A 19074-nucleotide genomic window follows, 5' to 3' on the forward strand; every position below is an offset into this window, starting at 1 on the left:
AGCCCAATGCGGGGCTCGATCCCAGGATCCCGAGATCATGACCTGAGCCGAAGGCAGCGGCTTAACCCACTGAGCCACCCAGGCTCCCCGAAGTCTTGACTTCTTAACAATATTAAATCTTCTAATCTGTGAACACAGTATCTTTCCATTTATTTGTGTCTTTTAAAATTTCTATTAGCAATATTTTAGTTTTCAGTATACACATCTTCTACTTTGGGGGTTAAATTTATTCCTTAGTATTTTATTCTTTTTGGTGCTACGTTAAGTGGAATTATTTTCTTAATTTCTTTTTTTAGATTGTTCATTGTTAATATATAGAAATGCAACTGATTTTTCTGTGTTTGTTTCCTGTCATGCACTTTTACTGAATTTACTAGTTCTAACAGCTTTTTAATGGACTCTAGTTTTTTTTTACACACAAGATCATGTCATATGTGAACAGAGATGATTTTACTTCTTCCTTTCTGATTTGGATGTCTTTTATTTGTTTTTCATGCCTAATGGCTCTGGCTAGGATTTTCAGTATTATGTCCAGTACTGTGAGTGGATGCGGTTAGAGTCAGCATCCTTGCTTTGTTCCCAGTCTTAGAGGAAAAGCTGATAGTCTTTTACCACTGAGCATGATGTTAGCTGTGGGCTTTTCATCTGTGGCCTTTATTATGTTGAAGTAGTTTCCTACTATTCCTAGTTTGTTGAGGGTATTTTTAATCATCAAAGGATGGTGGATCTTGTAAAATGCTTTTTTCTGCATCAACTGAGGTGACCATGTGGTCATGTTAACTTCTAAAAATAATTTTCTTGAAGTAGACACAGAGAAGTATGTACATATCAACATACAACTCAATTCATAATGGCATTTGCACATAATTATGTAGTAAGAATGGTAATTATCACATAACAGCCTCCCAAGTCAAGACATAGAACTGTACCAGCACCCCAGAAACTGCCTTCCTGCCCCTCCAAGTTCCCGTCCTTCTTCAAAGACAGTCATCTATCCTGACTTTAAACACCACAGATTGGTTTTTATTCTATTTTGAACTTTCTATAAAGTGCTGTAAGTGTTTTGTCTGTTTTTCACTTAAACTGTATTTTTGAAATTTATCTGTGTTGTTTCCCGTTCACTAGTTCATTAATTTTCATTGCTGTATAGTAGCCCATTGGATGAATTAGATAAAATTTACCATTTACTATCCAGGGACATTTAAGTTGTTTACAGTTTAGGACTAGTGAAGAGTAATGCTGCTTTATACACCTTCATGTACTTTTTTTGGTGCATGTACGCATGCATTTCTTTTTGGTAGACTAGGAGTCCAGTAACTAGATCATAACTGGGTCATAGAATATTTATATGTTCAACTTTGGTAAAGAATATCAGGGACACCTGGGTGGCTCAGTGGGTTGAGCCTCTGCCTTCGTCTCGGGTCGTGATCTCAGGGTCCTGGGGTCAAGCCCCGCATTGGGCTCTCTGCTTGGCAGGGATTCTGCTTACCCCTGTCTGCCTGTCTCTCTGCCTACTTATGATCCCTGTCTGTCAAAGAAATAAATAAAAATTCTTTTAAAAAAAGAAAAGAATATCAAAGTACTTTCCAAAGTGATTTTATGAATTTCCACTCTCATTCCATTTGAGAGTGCCAGTTGCCCATAGCCGCCTTGATGCTTGATACTGTCCGTCTTTTTCATTTTTATGGTCCGAGGGAGTGTATGAAGACATTTCATTATGATTTTTAATTGACTTTCTCCTAGTAGTTAATGAATTTGAGAATCTCTTTGTATGTTTATTGGTCTCTTGAATTTCCACTTTTGTGAAGAGCATATTCAAGTCTTTTGGCATTTTTCAATTTTTTTTTAAAATCAATTTGTAGGAGGCCTGTATAAATGTGGAATATGTGCTGTTTTTTCAGTTATATATGTTGAAAATAGATTCTTTCATTGTATGGTGTGCCTTTTCATTTTCTTAAAGATGTTTCTAAATGAATAGTAGTTCTTGATTTTAATGAAGCTCAGTATTCATTTTTCTTTATGATTTAAGAAAGATAATTTGTACCCTGTCTAAAAACACTTTTTCTGTCTCATGGTTATGAAGATATTCTTGTATATTATCTTTTAGAAGCTTTTTTGTTTTACCCTTTTACATTCAGATCTGCATTCTACCTAGTGTTAGTTTTTTTTTTTATATTGTCTAATTTAACACTAATTAAAATTTCAGACTTAAAAGTTGTGAGAGTAATATAGAGATATTTAGCTTTTCTTCATCCAGATTTCCCAAATGTTAATATTTTGTTATAGTATTGCTCTATACATACTAAATATTGATATATAGATTTTAGATAAAAATAGTGATGTGATGGGGACGCCTGGGTGGCTCAGTCGGTTAAGCCGCTGCCTTCGGCTCAGGTCATGATCCCGGGGTCCTGGGATCAAGTCCCGCATCGGGCTCCTTGTCCAGCAGGAAGCCTGCTTCTCTCTTTGTCTCTGCCTGCCACTCTGCCTGCTTGTGCTCTCTCTCTGACAAATAAATAAATAAAATCTTAAAAAAAAAAATAGTGATGTGATGGAACCATCTTGTATACAAAAGTTGATTGTTAAAAATCAGGAATTTTCAGGACAGTTTTTAAACCACAGTAGCTTGAAATGAGCCATAGGGGGTATTATTCCATGAAAATTTACAGATGCATCAAGTGTATCAAATATTACATTATTAAAAACAAAATAGATACATAACTTAAAACAAGTGGTTGTAGTCACAAGATGAGAATGTAGGAATTAGAAATAACAATTAGAAGAAATTGATTTGAAGGAAAAGCTGACAGTGTTCTCTACACAGGACTAAAGGAATTTTTAGGTTTCTAAATGCATTATTTCAGTAGCATGACTGTAGTTTCTAATTTGCAGGCTTAAATAAAACCTTTGCACACAGTGTGGTGGATATATCGATGCAAGGAAGCAGTTCATAAGTGAAACTTCTGATGTGTTAGAGCTTTGAAAAGAGTAAAATTAGAGATAATGCCTTAAGTGGAATGATAATATTAAAACATAGCATGTGGCTTCAGATCCAATCTATAATAATACTGTTCTTGGAATTAACTAGAGGTTCAGAAAAAATTTGTGTATTTGTAAGCTTTCAGTTCACCTCTTGAAACCAAACTATGATTGTATCTTTAGCATTACTCTCTAAAATTCAAGGAATAGTGGTGGTTTGCAGTTTCAGCTAAAGACATTACATAAAATATTACAAATAATATAATGACAAAAAGCACTCAATGGTTGTTATTTTTTTTAATTTACTAATTTTACAAAGTGAATTATCTGTAAACTTTCTCTGGTTACTCCTGCTAGCTTCCCTAAATGTATGTTTGACAAGCAAAAGAGAAAATAATGTATTGACTCTTCCCTGTCTTACAGCTTTTACATACTCAGAGTGAAATTATTTGACATGATTTACTCACTGATTTTTTTTTTTACTTTTTTTCTTACTGATTTTTTCAGACTTTAAGAAATACAGCAATACAGATTAAGCCAGAAGTTAGATTTTGCCCCTTTATATATGTATGTATGTATCATGTGTTCATACGTATAATATATGTGTGTTAAAAACCAGTATAAATATATGTATATTCTATGTACATATAATATGTAATATGTTTAATGACATGCATTGTTATGAAGTAATATAAAATATTACATACTGTGGTCTTCAATATAAAATCTTGAGGTAGATAACTATCAAATTTTTTTTAAATCTATAACAATTTTTGTATATCTAAATAGAAATTTGTTTTTTAGGTTAAATCAACCTGTATGAGAGTTTCTGCAAAGATTCAAGACTTTAAAATAAATAACATGAATTTAATATCTTACAAAAGTTAAACATCTTGACACTGCTGAATTTCAGAATCCTACAAGCATCAAAAATGTTTGTAATTTTGCTTTTTTGTATGAATTTGGTAAAATTTATGATCGAGTTTAATTATGTTCAGCTTTTCTTGTAATTAGCTGACATTTTATTGGTTGATACTGTATATGGTAGCTATACCATAATTTGCTTACATCTAGTCTTTTACTTTTTTTTTTTAAAGATTTTATTTATTTATTTAATAGAGAGATCACAAGTAGGCAGATAGGCAGGCAGAGAGGGAGGGGGAAGCAGGCTCCCCTCCGAGCAGAGAGCCTGATGTGGGGCTTGATCCCAGGACCCTGAGACCATAACCTGAGCTGAAGGCAGAGGCCTAACTCACTGAGCCACCCACATGCCCCAAGTGTTTCACTTTTTATGTAAGTGGCCCTGTGTCTACAGTTAAAAATTTCTAAATGTATGTGTTTTTAATCACTGTAATGATTTGGTTTATTTTAAAATAGGTGTCACTTAGAAAAGAATAGTAAAACCAGAATTACGGAAGACCAGAATCAGAGCTTAAAACTTAAAACTTGAAGGTATTTATTCTAGCCCTGAGCAGATTTTTCTACCATACTGCTCTGTCTGAGAAATCAGTGACAAATCATAATTCTTGTGTAGTTTCTAGAGACTGATAAAGGTGATGGAGGAGGAAATTATGTCTTCATAATCATCTTCTCTGCTCATAGAAAAAAATTATTGGTAGAATTGCTCATTTAGTCTTTGCATTTTACTGCCTGTCCCATACTAAGAATTATCTAGTATTTAGCTAGAGTAGTGGTGGTTAAATAAATATTGCATAGAGATGGAAGGGATACAGAGACAGACATAGAATTTAATTGAAGATGCTCATATATTGTTTTATTTTTTTTTAAGATTTTATTTATTTACTCTAGAGGGAGAATGAGTGGGGAGGGGAGCAGTTGGGGAGAAGCAGAGAGGGAAGGCGAAAGAGGGGAAAAGAATCTCAAGCAGACTCCTTGCTGAGCGCAGAGCCCAACACAGGGCACATCCTCATGACCCTGAGATCCTGACCTGAGCTGAAACCAAGTCAGACACTTAACCCACTGAGCCACCCAGGCTTCCCCTATACTGGCTTTACTATTTCCTGTATACATTGACATACAGTTGGCTAAGTTGTAAGAAATGTATTTTCCTTAAACATTCTTTTGACAGACAAGACATAGTCAACAGAGTATTGTAAAATTTCCTTTCACAAGAATATCATTTTAGATATGAGACAAATCTTGAATGTATTATACTTTAATATATTTTTAAGGATGTACACACAGATGGGTATATATTTTTGTTTTCCAGAATTGGAAGATTATCCAGTATATTAATGTCTTATTGATAATGGCAGAACATCCACCACTACTGGATACAGCTCAGATTTTAAGTAGTGATATTTCTCTTCTGTCTGCCCCTATTGTAAGTGCAGATGGAACACAACAGGTAAGGAACCTGAAATTTTTATTTCTTTATGTCTCATACACATGTATTTCTTTCAGAAGAATGCAAATTTTTTTAAAAAGAATGAAACTTCACAATAGTGGGTTCCTGTTAATTCATCTTTTAAACTCCAGTTCAAAATGTTGTTTTGGTTTCATTAACAATGAAATAATGAGACTGTTTTTGAAGTTCCTTCTAAAATGTCTTGCTAATTAATGTTTACATTTCTTGTGTGTATCTTTAGTTGCCTCTAAAGTTGTTTTTGTTTTACTTTAGACAATGTATTAGTCCCTGATTGGTTTTTAAGTTTAACTCTGCATTTAATGCTTATTATAAATCATTACTTCAAATCATTATAAAATTATGATTGAATTATGTCATTAAATGACTGTCTACATTATACAATAATAAAACTGTGTCTTCTTTTTCTTCCTACTTTTCTCTTCTCACCAGACTCCCCCTCCCAAAAGCAAATGTGTAATTCCTGAGAGCTGGTATATTTTTTCTCCAACCCAGGGCTTTATAAAAGTAGTTTTATAGTTTTTTGATTCCTCATTCCCCCAGTAATGCTGACAGGATGGGAATGATGGGCTTTCATAAATATCTGTGATGCACCAAAAGTGTGTTTAATTCTCATAACTGCCCTATAGAGATTTTAATATTAGAAAGACTAAGGACATAATAAATAATAATGAGAAGAAGGCACATTTTGAGTACTCACTGTGTAAAAAACATTGTACTAGGAACTTCATGTTCTTATTCTTTCAATAATCCTATGAGGTAGATATACCTGTCCCTATTTTGCAGATGAAACAAAATGAGTTTTAGACAGTCTCGAGATCACACTCAAAGGCTTTGATCCTAAACATTATTCCCATCTCCTTGGGAAATTAAGAAAAATAAATCTTGTTAATTTACAAACTTAGTATCTATAGTGGACAATTAAATGGTTTGCATACAAGATTAAAGGCTACTTTGTTAACTTTTCTATTGAAAAATCAAGAGCAGTTGGCTCGGGTTCTGAATTTTGCTGGTTTGTATAAGCATGGCATGAAAAGTATATCTTGGTTTTAATTTTCACATATGCTGAAATAGCTTTTAGCAGCAAGCTCATTTCACTAAACTTGATTTTTGTAGTCCGAGCTAAGTTTGTTAAGATATTTTTTTTTTTCCCTGCCAAAAAATGGATGTGGCAGATATCTATTTACTTTGAAGCTCTGAGAGTGTCTTCAGTTATCAGTATTTCCTCAGGGCAGTCACTGGTTTCAAGGTTTTTATAACCTAATACATAAAAGAATCTATTAAGCAATTAATTACAGTTCATTCACATATTTACTATAGTTGATAGTCTATAAAGGGGAAGACAACAGGCTGAAACAAGACCATGATGCTCCTGACTTATTTCTCTCCTTTCCCCCAAAAGAAGATTCTATTGGTAGAATTTTTCTCGAAATATTGAGGGCACCAGAGCTAGCATGTTACGATGTAGTGGTGTAGATGGATATAGAGAAAAGAACTGGGAATAGAAGAATCCACTAGAATAGGATTTTGAAGATCAGAGGGTGGGGATATGGAGGGGGTGTCAGTGGATCTAGGGGATATGTTTTTAGGTAGGATTTGAAAAACAGGTTGGGAGGTGGAGTGAAGCCTTAGATTCTAATCACCAGAGTGTGTTGTAATTTGATAGAGAAAGATGAGTAAAAGGAGCAGTGGACTTTACTGATAGATTTAGATTTGATTGGGGTGACCTAACTTGTCTGAATATGTTTGCTTCTCTATAAAATAGAGTAATAATAGCTTCATAGAGTGGCTCCAGCTGTAAGGGTGAAATGAACCTGAAGGAACTCAGTAAATGTTTGTTGAATCTGAATTGAAGCAGTCAATAAATGTTTAAAAGACTGAGGAAACTTTATAGATATGCCAGTCAGGAGTCAGGTCTCAAATCAACAGATAGTTATAGTGGATACATCCTAAGAGAGAGTTATGAAAGATATATACTAAAGAGTGGACTGATAGCTCAGGTTGAATGTAAGAAACCGAACAAAAGTAGGTAATGGAGGTGGGAGGTTAATAAACTTGACAACAGGCAGTTATTTGTCTTAACTTAGGAAGTTACTGGTGTGCCAAGCATGGCCAAGTTAGAGCTTGTCTGTGGATATGTGATACCACCTGTTTGGTGATTGTAGTAGAGAAACAAACTAAAAGATCTTAACGGGGGAAGTGTCATGTACATGCATGATGTTAAAAATTCAGGATAACAGAATGTCCCATGTCTTGACTTTTTTGGGGGGAACATTATACTGTTTCTTGGGAATATATCATGGGATGATTTTTGTTCCACCTCTTGAGATTATCCCTTTAGATTATCACTTCATCAATATTTTCTGATTCTGTATTAGGTAATATGTCATATTATATACATGGGTCTTTTGGCTAATGAATCATACAAGAAGAATCCCACCTGACATCATTGCTACTCGTACTGCCTTTAGGAAAGTTGTAATAGACATTTATCATTCATTCTGAGTGGCAACATCTGAGCTGTTTTTTTGTGTTTGTAGAATCGTCATTCCTCCTCCCTTTTAATTAATAGAATTTATTTTTATAGCAGTTTTAGGTGTATAGAAAAATTGAATAAAGAAATTCTTTCATACCACATCTTCCACACAATTTTCTCTATTAACATTTTATATTGGTGTGGTACATTTGTTACAGTTAATGAGCCAACATTTATAAAAGTTCCACAGTTTATATTGAGGTTCATTCTTGGTATTTTATAGTTCTGTGGATTTTGACAAATGTATAATGTCTTTTATCACCAGTACATTATTATAATGAATATCTTCTCTACTCTAAAAATTCCCCTGTACTCTACCCATTCCTTTCTCCATACCCCTTTCCCCAACTGTGCCCCCTTCCCTTGACAACCACCAATACTTTTAGTGTTCCTGTACATTTCTCTTTTCCAGAATGTCATTTTGTTGGATTCATACAGTATGTAGTCTTTTCAGACCAACTTCTTTTCACTTAGCAATATGGTCTAGACAGTTTCTTTTTGTGGCTTAATATCTCTTTTTTATTATTGGATAATACTTCATTGATGAATATACCAGTTTGTTGATCCTTTCACCTGTTGAAGGACAGCTTAATTCTTTCCAGTTTTTAACAATTATAAAATAAAGCCACTTTAAACATTCATATGCAGGTTTTTGGATGGACATAAGTTTTCAACTCAATTGGGTAAATACCTAAGAGCATGATTGCTGGATTGTATGGTAAGGCTATGTTTAACTTTGGTAGAAATTGCCAGCCTGTTTTCCAAAACGGCTGTACTATTTCACATTCTCAAACATGTGCTTAATTTGAGATTATATCCTTTCCTGATAGAGAAGGTAAAGCATGTGTTAGTGCTTGTGCTGCCCTGTTAGAGCCTCCACATCTGTGTTAGGGAATTTGAGCTTCAAGCACCATGAAATTTTCCCAGCTCTGTGCATCGTTGTTCCCATCAAAAAGTAAAGTTCACATATTTTGGTTTCTTGTGTGGTTCAGCGTTTCCTAAGTTAAGGTATACCTTCTCTAATTTCTGCTTGCTTATCATCCAAAACGAATGAATGCATTTAAACTTTGAATTAAGATCTGTCAAAACTCAGCCTCTTAGCCTTTTTTTTTCCCCAGAATCTTCTCCATTTCATTAATCTTTTGTTACTTTATTTTGTAATTGTCTCACTTTACCTGCAGGCTTTTAATTTATGAAGGTGGCAGGGTAATAACATGGAGAGGCTAATACCATTGAAAGAATTTTTTTACTTCTGTTTCCTAAAGAAGGGGGCGCAAAATGCTATACCATACCACGGGGAAAGCTCCAGGTTTTGATCAGGAAGCAGAACAGGAGAAAAGCTTAGCCCAAAAGCCATTATTGTGTTTCCACAGAGATATAAAAAGCCTTACACACTAGGCACAGATCTGAAAATCTGCTTATATTATCACATTTTTTATAAGCGCATATTTTTAAAAACTATATTAAGCTATGCTGCACTAAAAAAATCAACTTATTCCTGTAGTATCTATATGCAAAATATTGTGCTGGTTCTTGTTGTAAGACATAATAAAATCAGACTTATAAATTGGATGTAAATTTTAAGGTAGTCTGTTTAAAGAAAAAAAAAAGCCTCATAAAATATCAATTAAAAAAGCCAAGAGTTCCAGAGTATTTAAATGAAGTAGAATTTATTTTTATATTTGGCAGAAAACAATAAAATAATATTCTTACTTGTACCAATATCATTTCATTTGTTCATTTTTAAAGTACATATCTCTTCCTGTTTTCAAGAAAATAAAATTGGTGGGGCGCCTGGGTAGCTCAGTTGGTTAAGTGTCTGCCTTCAGCATGGCACATTTCATAATCGCAGAGTCTTGCGATGGAGGCCCTGCATCGGGCTCCCTGCTCAGCAGGGGAGTCCTCTGCCTCTGCCCCTGATCATGCTGTCTCTCTCACTCTTTCAATAAATAAATAAATCTCTCAATAAATAAATACAGTCTTTAAAAAAAAAAAAGAAAAGAAATATTGGCAAATTATTTCATCTGAAAAGTAAATGTTTTCATATAATTAAAGCTAATATGACAAAATTACTACTCAGAATATTAAATATTTTGTACTTTAATGAAACATATTGTATATATTTAATTCTATTGTGAAAGGTAGGTCCTCAAATTCTAAAGGGAAGAATATCTTAAAGAAATGAAATATAATGGTCATGAAATTTTGGTGGATTCTGTTCTAAAAATAATATTCTCTTAGATCAACTACTAAATATTCCACAGTTAGAATAATTCCTAACCCTCTAGCCCTCTAGTTAAGTGACTATAGCTAGTCAACCCCTGTGCCTTAGAATCCTGTAGAATATGTTGCCTTTTTTTTTTTTTTTTTTTTTTTTTTTGAGAGAGAGAATGAGAGGAAGAGAGAGTGTGCATGCTCCTGGCGGAGGGGAGGGGCAGACTCCCTACTGAACAGGGATCCCAGTGTGAGGCTCCCAGGACCCTGAGATCATGGCCTGAGCCTAAGGCAGATGCTTAGAAAACATTGACTTAAATATAATTTGGGCTGAAGTGAGGAGGAAATAAAGAATAGTTTATAAGCAGCACTGAGTAAATAGGGACATTCAAATGAAACTTACCTACAGAATTTTGAAAATTCTTTAAAATGAATCTGACTATAAACTTCTATAATAAGAGAAATTAAATGAAAATCTTCTTACAAAGACAATTTTTCTCATAATCTTATATTAGCTTACTATAAAGCAAGATTTCTTTTAAAGGAAGGTTTTTTGGTCCAAAATTATAAATATGTACAAATAAAATTGTAGTCTGCATTTTCAACTCATAACATTTTTCTTTCATTGATAAACTATAGTGATTATATATTCAGAGTACTATGATATTATCTTAATCACCAGGTAGAATGCTCAAGATTCATATTCCTGAAATGCCACATTTCTGTGGTTTTTCAAAAAATAATATTTGAAAATGGGAGAAATACACACACATATAAACATACAACAGAGAAAATATACAGAATATTATAAACAGCGACTAACCCCAGAAAGAAGAGCTTACATTTTACATATACCCTTTGGTTTTGTTTGAATAATTTTGAATGTTATGAGTTTATTATTTTTTCAGTAAAAAACTCTAACAATTGAAAAAGAAAAAACCATGTGATTTAAAATGTACATATATATATATGTGTGTGTGTATATATATATATATATATATATATATATATATATATGTATCTCACAGGAAAAAAGCTCTGAACAGATACCCATCTGTTAAGTGGTTCTTTTCAGGAGAAAGGGATTAATTGAAAGAGGTGGAAAGAACAAATTTTGCTTTATCTGAAGTGTTTAAAATTTTAAGAATACTTAACTTATCCAGGGTTACACACTTAGTGTCAGAGTTGACCCTAGAATCTGTCTTCTGATCCGTAGTCTAAGTCACTTTGGGTTAAGAAAGGAAGTTGATTTTTAATTCAAAAATTGAAAACACTTGATTCCAGGTCAGTAGTGATTCAGTTGATCCTAATAAAGCAATTCAGAAATAGTTAGGAATGGCGTATAGAAATGGTTAATGAATGCTTTTTCAATGCTCTTTGCTTGCATTCAGTAAGTCTACTCACAAGACAGTAAATGAATCCATATGAAGTAAAGAACACCGGTAAAAGTAACTGCATAGGTGTGCTCAAAAGATAGTATAAATATATTTTATTTTTAATTCTTTTCTTCTTTTTTTTTGTTTTTTGTTTTTTATTTTCAGCATAACAGTATTCATTGTTTTTTCACCACACCCAGTGCTCCATGCAATCTGTGCCCTCCCTAATACCCACCACCTGGTTCCCCCAACCTCCCACCCCCCACTCCTTCAAAACCCTCAGGTTGTTTTTCAGAGTCTGTAGTCTCTCATGGTTCACCTCCCCTTCCAATTTCCCTCAACTCCCTTCTCCTCTCCATCTCCCCTTGTCCTCTATATTATTTGTTATGCTCCACAAATAAGTGAAACCATATGATACTTGACTCTCTCTGTTTGACTTATTTCACTCAGCATAATCTCTTCCAGTCCTGTCCATGTTGCTACAAAAGTTGGGTATTCGTCCTTTCTGATGGAGGCATAATACTCCATAGTGTATATGGACCACATCTTCCTTATCCATTCATCCGTTGAAGGGCATCTTGGTTCTTTCCATAGTTTGGCGACTGTGGCCATTGCTGCTATAAACATTGGGGTACAGATGGCCCTTCTTTTCACTACATCTGTATCTTTGGGGTAAATACCCAGTAGTGCAATTGCAGGGTCATAGGGAAGCTCTATTTTTAATTTCCTGAGGAATCTCCACACTGTTCTCCAAAGTTGCTGCACCAGTTTGCATTCCCACCAACAGTGTAAGAGGGTTCCCCTTTCTCCACATCCTCTCCAACACACGTTGTTTCCTGTCTTGCTAATTTTGGCCATTCTAACTGGTGTAAGGTGGTATCTCAATGTGGTTTTGATTTGAATCTCCCTGATGGCTAGTGATGATGAACATTTTTTCACGTGTCTGGTAGCCATTCGTATGTCTTCATTGGAGAAGTGTCTGTTCATATCTTCTGCCCATTTTTTAATATGATTGTCTGTTTTGTGTGTGTTGAGTTTGAGGAGTTCTTTATAGATCCTGGATATCAACCTTTTGTCTGTACTGTCATTTGCAAATATCTTCTCCCATTCCGTGGGTTGCCTCTTTGTTTTGTTGACTGTTTCTTTTGCTGTGCAGAAGCTTTTGATCTTGATGAAGTCCCAAAAGTTCATTTTCGCTTTTGTTTCCTTCGCCTGATTTCAAGCTTTACTACAAAGCTGTGATCACCAAGACAGCATGGTACTGGCATAAAAACAGACACATGGACCAGTGGAACAGAGTAGAGAGCCCAGATATGGACCCTCAACTCTATGGTCAAATAATCTTCGACAAAACAGGAAAAAATATCCAGTGGAAAAAAGACAGTCTCTTCAATAAATGGTGCTGGGAAAACTGGACAGCCATATGTAGAAGAATGAAACTCGACCATTCTCTTACACCGTACACAAAGATAAAGTCGAAATGGATAAAAGACCTCAACATGAGACAGGAATCCATCAGAATCCTTGAGGATAACATAGGCAGTAACCTCTTTGATATCAGCCACAGCAACTTCTTTCAAGATAATTCTTTTCTTCTGATTCAAAAGACATTTGTAGTAAATAATTATATACTACATTGATTGGCTTACAGTGTATAGGGATATAAATAGTATTAAAATAATAGCACAAAGGAGGGGGTAAAAACTGAACTATAGAGCAAAGTTTTTATATATAATATATATATTCAATTATATATATAATTGATTATATATATAATATATATTATATATATTGGGCCTTAACCCCCTGAGCCACCCAGGTACCCCCACAATTAACTTAATTCAATTTCAATTATATATAATTATATATAATCAATTATATATAATTGATTATATTTATATAATTAACTTCTTAATTCAATTTCAATTATATATAATTGATTATATATATAATTATATATTTATATATATAATTATATATTTCAATTATATAATTTCAATTATATATTATATATATTAATTGAATATAATGGAATATAATTGAATTGAATAATATATAATATATATTATATATAATTGATTATATATGTAATATATAATCAATTATATATAATTGAAATTGAATTAAGTTAATTATATAATTATATAAATTATATATTATATAAATTATATAATTATATAAATATAATCAATTATATATAATTGATTAGATATATAATTATATATAATTGAATTGAAATTGAATTAAGAAGTTAATTGTGGGGGTGCCTGGGTGGTTCAGTGGGTTAAGGCCTCTGCCTTCAGCTCAGGTCATGATCCCAGGGTCCTGGGGTCAAGCCCCGCGTCAGGCTTTCTGCTCAGCAGGGAGCCCGCTTCCTCCTCTCTCTCTGCCTACTTGTGATCCCTGTCTGTCAAATAAATGGGTAAAATCTTAAAACAACAACAACAAAAAAGAAGTTAATTGTGATCCCCAGGGCATCAACTAAGAAAATAAAAAAGAAAGAAATGTAGTAAAAGAATTAAAAGTAAGTAAAGTAAAGAAAGTAAAAGAATTAAAATGGAACGCTAGCAATGTTTAACACCAAAAAAAAAGGCAATATAGAATTGGACAACGAAAAAGGCATAATTGCATAGAGGACAAAGAGCAAAATGGCAGATGTAAACTCTACCTTATCAGAAATTCCATTAAATCTAATTGAATTAAACATGACAATGAATAGACAAGAGACTGATATAATGAATAAAAACCAATGATCTGTGTGCTGGATCTATAAGGGACACTCTTTAAATGAAAGACACAAATAGATTGAAATTTAAAAGATGGAAGAGGAGTTACAGTATATAGTAGTATATATATACACAGATATATAGTATATAGCTATAAACTACAGCAAGTTGAATGGTTGTACTTATATCAGACAAATAGACTTTTTTTTTTTTTTTAGGATTTTATGTATTTATTTGACAGAGAGAGAGAGAGCATGAGCAGGGGGTAGGAGCCAGGAGAGAGGTAGAAGCAGGCTCCCCAATGAGCAGGGAGCCTAATGCAGGACTTGATCCCAGGACCCTTGTATCATGACCTGAGCTGAAGGCAGACACTTAACCCATTGAGCCACCAAGGCACCCTAAACAGACTTTTTAAGACAAAAAGTGTTACTAGAGACAAGGACATTTTATAATGGTACAAGGGTCACTCTGTACCTAACAGCTGAGCCCTAAAATACCTGACTTAAAAATTGACAGAATTGAAGAGAGAAATAGACATTTGAACAATAGTAATTGGAGACTTCAGACTTTCAATGATGAATAGAGCAATGAGGCAGAAGATAAGTAAATAGAAAACTGGAACAACACTGTAAACCTTCCAGCTCTAACAGATATCTGTAGAACACTCCATCCAACAGCAGAATCTATAATCTTCTCAAGTGCACGTGGATTGCTGTTCACAATAGGTTATATGCTAGGCTATAAAACAAGTATCAGTAAATCTTAAATAATACAAAGTATATTCTCTAAGGAAAATGGAATAAAATTAGAAATCAATAACAGAATAGAATTGGGGAAATTAACAAATAAATGGAAATTAAACAGTACATTCCTAAATAACTTACAAAAGAAATCGCAAGGAAAATTAGAAAATACTTTGGGATGAATGAAAACAAAAGAGCAACCTACCAAAATTTATGGCTATAGCTAAAGCAGTATTAAGATGGAAATTTATGGGTTTGAAAGCCCGTGTTAACAAAAAAGAAAGATTTCAAATCAATAACCCAACCTTAAGAAACTAGAAAAAAAAGCAAACTACACCCAAAGCAAGCAAAAAGAAGTAAAGATTGAAGGAGGAATAAATGAGATAGAGACTAGAAATGAGATAGAGACTAGAAAAATAGAGAAAAATCAACAAAACCAAAAGTTAATTCTTGAGAAGATCACAAAATTGCCAGCCCTTTAGACAGACTGGAAAGAAGAAAAGACTCACTTTACTAAAATCAAGAATGAAAGCAGATTACTACATTTGTGGCTTTGGAGTATATACCCAGTAGTGCAATTGCTGGGTTGTAGGGTAGCTCTATTTTCAACTTTTTGAGGAACCTCCATACTGTTTCCAGAGTGGCTGCACTAGCTTGCATTCCCACCAACAGTGTAGGAGGCTTCCCCTTTCTCCGTATCCTTGCCAATATCTATAATTTCCTGACTTGTTAATTTTAGCCATTTTGACTGGTGTGAAGGTGGTATCTCATTGTGGTTTTGATTTGTATTTCCCTGATGCCGAGTGATGTTGAGCACTTTTTCATGTGTCTGTTGGCCATTTGGATATCTTCTTTGCAGAAATGTCTGTTCATGCCCTCTGCCCATTTCTTGATTGGATTATTTGTTCCTTGGGTGTTGAGTTTGTTAAGTTCTTTATAGATTTTGGATACTAGCCCTTTACTTAATGTGTCATTTGCAAATATCTTCTCCCATTCTGTCTGTTGTCTTTTGGTTTTGTTGATTGTTTCTTTTGCTGTGCAAAAGCTTTTGATCTTGATGAAGTCCCAATAGTTCATTTTTGCTCTTGCTTCCCTTTCCTTTGGTGATGTGTCCAGGAAGAAGTTGAGGCTGAGGTTAAAGAGGTGCTTTGATGGATTCCTTTCTCACATTGAGGTCTTTCATCCATTTGGAGTCTGTTTTTGTGTGTGGTGTAAGGAAATGGTCCAGTTTCATTTTTATGCATGTGGCTGTCCAGTTTTCTCAACACCATTTGTTGAAGAGACTCTTTTTTCTGTTGGATATTCTTTCCTGCTTTGTTGAAGATTAGTTGACCATAGAGTTGAGGGTCCATTTCTGAGTTCTGTATTCCATTCCATTAATCTGTGTGTCTGTTTTTGTGCCAGTACCATACTGTCTTGATGATTATGGCTTTGTAATAGAGCTTGAAGTCCAGAATTGTGATGCCACCAGCTTTGGTTTTTGTTTTTAACATTCCTCTGGCTATTCAGGGTCTTTTCTGGTTCCATACAAATTTTGGGATTATTTGTTCCAGCTCTGTGAAAAAAAGTTGATGCTATCTTGTTATGGATTATGTAGATTGCTCTAGGTAGCATAGACATTTTAACAATATTTTTCTTCCAATCCATAAGCATGGAATGTTTTACCATTTCTTTGTGTATTCCTCAATTTCTTTCATGATTATTCTATATACAGTTCCTTTGCCTCTTTGGTTAGATTTATTTGTACGTATCTTATGGTTTTTGGTGCAATTGTAAGCTCCTTAATTGCACTACTGGGTATTTACCCCAAAGATACAAATGTAGTCATCCAAAGGGGCAGTTGCACCCCAATGTTTATAGCAGCAATGTCCACAATAGTGAAACTATGGAAAGAACCCAGATGTCCATTGACAGAAGAATGGATAAAGAAGATGTGGGGTGGGTGTGTGTGTGTGTGTGTGTGTGTGTACGTACACAGACAGTGGAATATTATACAGCCATCAAGAAAATGACATCTTACCATTTGCAATAACGCAGATGGAACTAGAGGATATTATGCTAAGCGAAATGGTCAGTTATAGAAAGATAATTATATGATCTCACTGATAAGTGGAATTTGAGAAACAAGGCAGAGGATCATAGGGGAAAAGAGGAAAAATGAAACAAGAAGAAACCAGAGAGGGAGACAAGCCATAAAAGACTATTAATCTCAGAAAACAAACTGAGGGTGGTTGGGAGTGGAGAGGGGAGGGAGGCAAGTGGCTGGGTGATGGACATTGGGAGCATATGTGTTGTGGTGAGCGCTGTGTATTGTCTAAGACTGATGAATCACAGACCTGTACCCCTGAAACAAATAATACATTATATGTTAATAATAAAATTTTTTAAATTTCCATAAAATTAAAAAAGAAGAATAAAAAGAGATATAACTACAAATCTTATAGATACAAAAAGGATTATTAGGGAATACTGTGACCAATTATATGCAAACAAATAGGTAACCTATCTGAACTAGACAGATGCCTAGAAAGACACAACTACCAGATTGACTTAAGAAAAATACTAAAAATCTGAATAGAGCTATAGCAAGTAAAGAGATTGAATTGATAACCAGAAAAATTTCTGCAAAGGAAGGCCCAGACCCAGATGCCTCACTGATGAGTACCACTAAAGATTTAAAGGAGAATTAGTACCAAACTAAACCAGACGGAGACCTAAGAAAACTACAGATCAGTATTCCTTATGAGTATAGACACAAGATCTTCAAGGTACTAGCAACCTAAACCCAGCAAGGTATAGAATGGATTAGATACCACAGTGAAGTGGGTTTTATTCCAGGAGTGCAAAATGGGCTCGACGTACATAAAGTGGTCAGTCATCAGTAATAGAAAAGGGGCAAAAACTACATGGTCATCTATTTGATAGACTCAGAAGAAGAATTTGACAAAATTCAAACCCTTTTATAAAAATAAAAATTATCAGTAAACTAGAAACAGAAAGGAATTTCCTCAGTCTCATAAAGGGCATCTATTAAGAAAAAAAAAAACAAACAACAGCTAACATATTTAATGGTGAAAAACTGAATGCTTTTCCTGCAGATTGAGAATAAGACATGGATGTCCTGCTCTTACTACTTCTTTTCAACATTTTGCTGTAAATTCCAGCTAAGACAAATAAGCAAGCAAAGGAATTAAAGGCATCCAGATTAGAAAAGAATAAAACTTTCTTTATTCTCAAGTGACATGATCTTATAAAAGAAAATCCTAAAATCTGCTTAAAAATTACTAGAATTAATGAGTTCAGCAAGGTTGTAGGATACAACTCATTGTAGAAAAACTTATATTTCTAAACTAGCAATGACCAATATGAAAATGAAATTAAGAAAACATTTCCATTTATAAAAGTATCAAAAAGAATAAAATATGTAGGAAGACATTTAACAGAAGGTATATAAGACTTGTACACTGAAAATTGCAAAGCACCATTGAAAGGAAGACTTAAATGGAAAGAAATCTCATGATCATAGAATATTGTTAAGATTGTTAAGATGCCAGTTAATATGGTTAAGATGGCAGCACTATCTACATTGTCCAGATTCAACACATTACGTAGCAAAATCCCAGCTGAGTACTTGTAGAAATGGAAAAGTACCTCAGAAATTCATATGGAAATGCAAAGGACCCAGAATATCTGAACAGATTTTAAAAAGAAGAACAAAGTTGCAGGACTCAGCATTTTCTAATTTAAAACTTGCTATAAAACCACAATAATCAATCATTTTTCATCATTTTAATTCTAAATCTCAATATAAAAACTTGAGTGTTTGAGTTTTAATGGACACAGTGGATTGATTTCAGATTATTAATGTGATTTATTTAAGGAAATGTATTTTGTGAGGAGACTATCAGCACTTAAGGTAAACTTTTACTCTTTAGACTTTATTTTGAAAAGTAGTTCATTTTCAGATGTAGGCAGTTCACACTGAGAGTATGTATGTTAAAGGAATATATGTTATTGTTCAAGTATTACCAGTTTGAATAATTTATTCATATTTTAAACTCAGTCCTAAGATGAATAAAATAAGTGTTAAGTGTGAAAATGCTTTTGTTAACAA

At 33.9% G+C, this 19074-nt stretch overlaps 1 protein-coding gene across 1 annotated transcript in view; it reads left to right on the top strand.

Annotated features, from left to right (window-relative positions):
• FNDC3A (fibronectin type III domain containing 3A) overlaps positions 1 to 19074 on the top strand; it is a 170332-nt gene that overhangs the window by 26552 nt on the left and 124706 nt on the right. The window contains exon 2 of the mRNA XM_080797998.1: positions 5210 to 5347. Within this exon, the coding sequence (XP_080654124.1) occupies positions 5249 to 5347 (99 nt within the window). The 5' untranslated portion in view covers positions 5210 to 5248. The remainder of the gene's footprint in view (positions 1 to 5209; positions 5348 to 19074) is intronic.

The sequence above is a fragment of the Martes martes genome (assembly GCF_963455335.1).
Source record: "Martes martes genome assembly, chromosome: 3".
Classification (NCBI taxonomy): Eukaryota; Metazoa; Chordata; class Mammalia; order Carnivora; family Mustelidae; genus Martes; species Martes martes.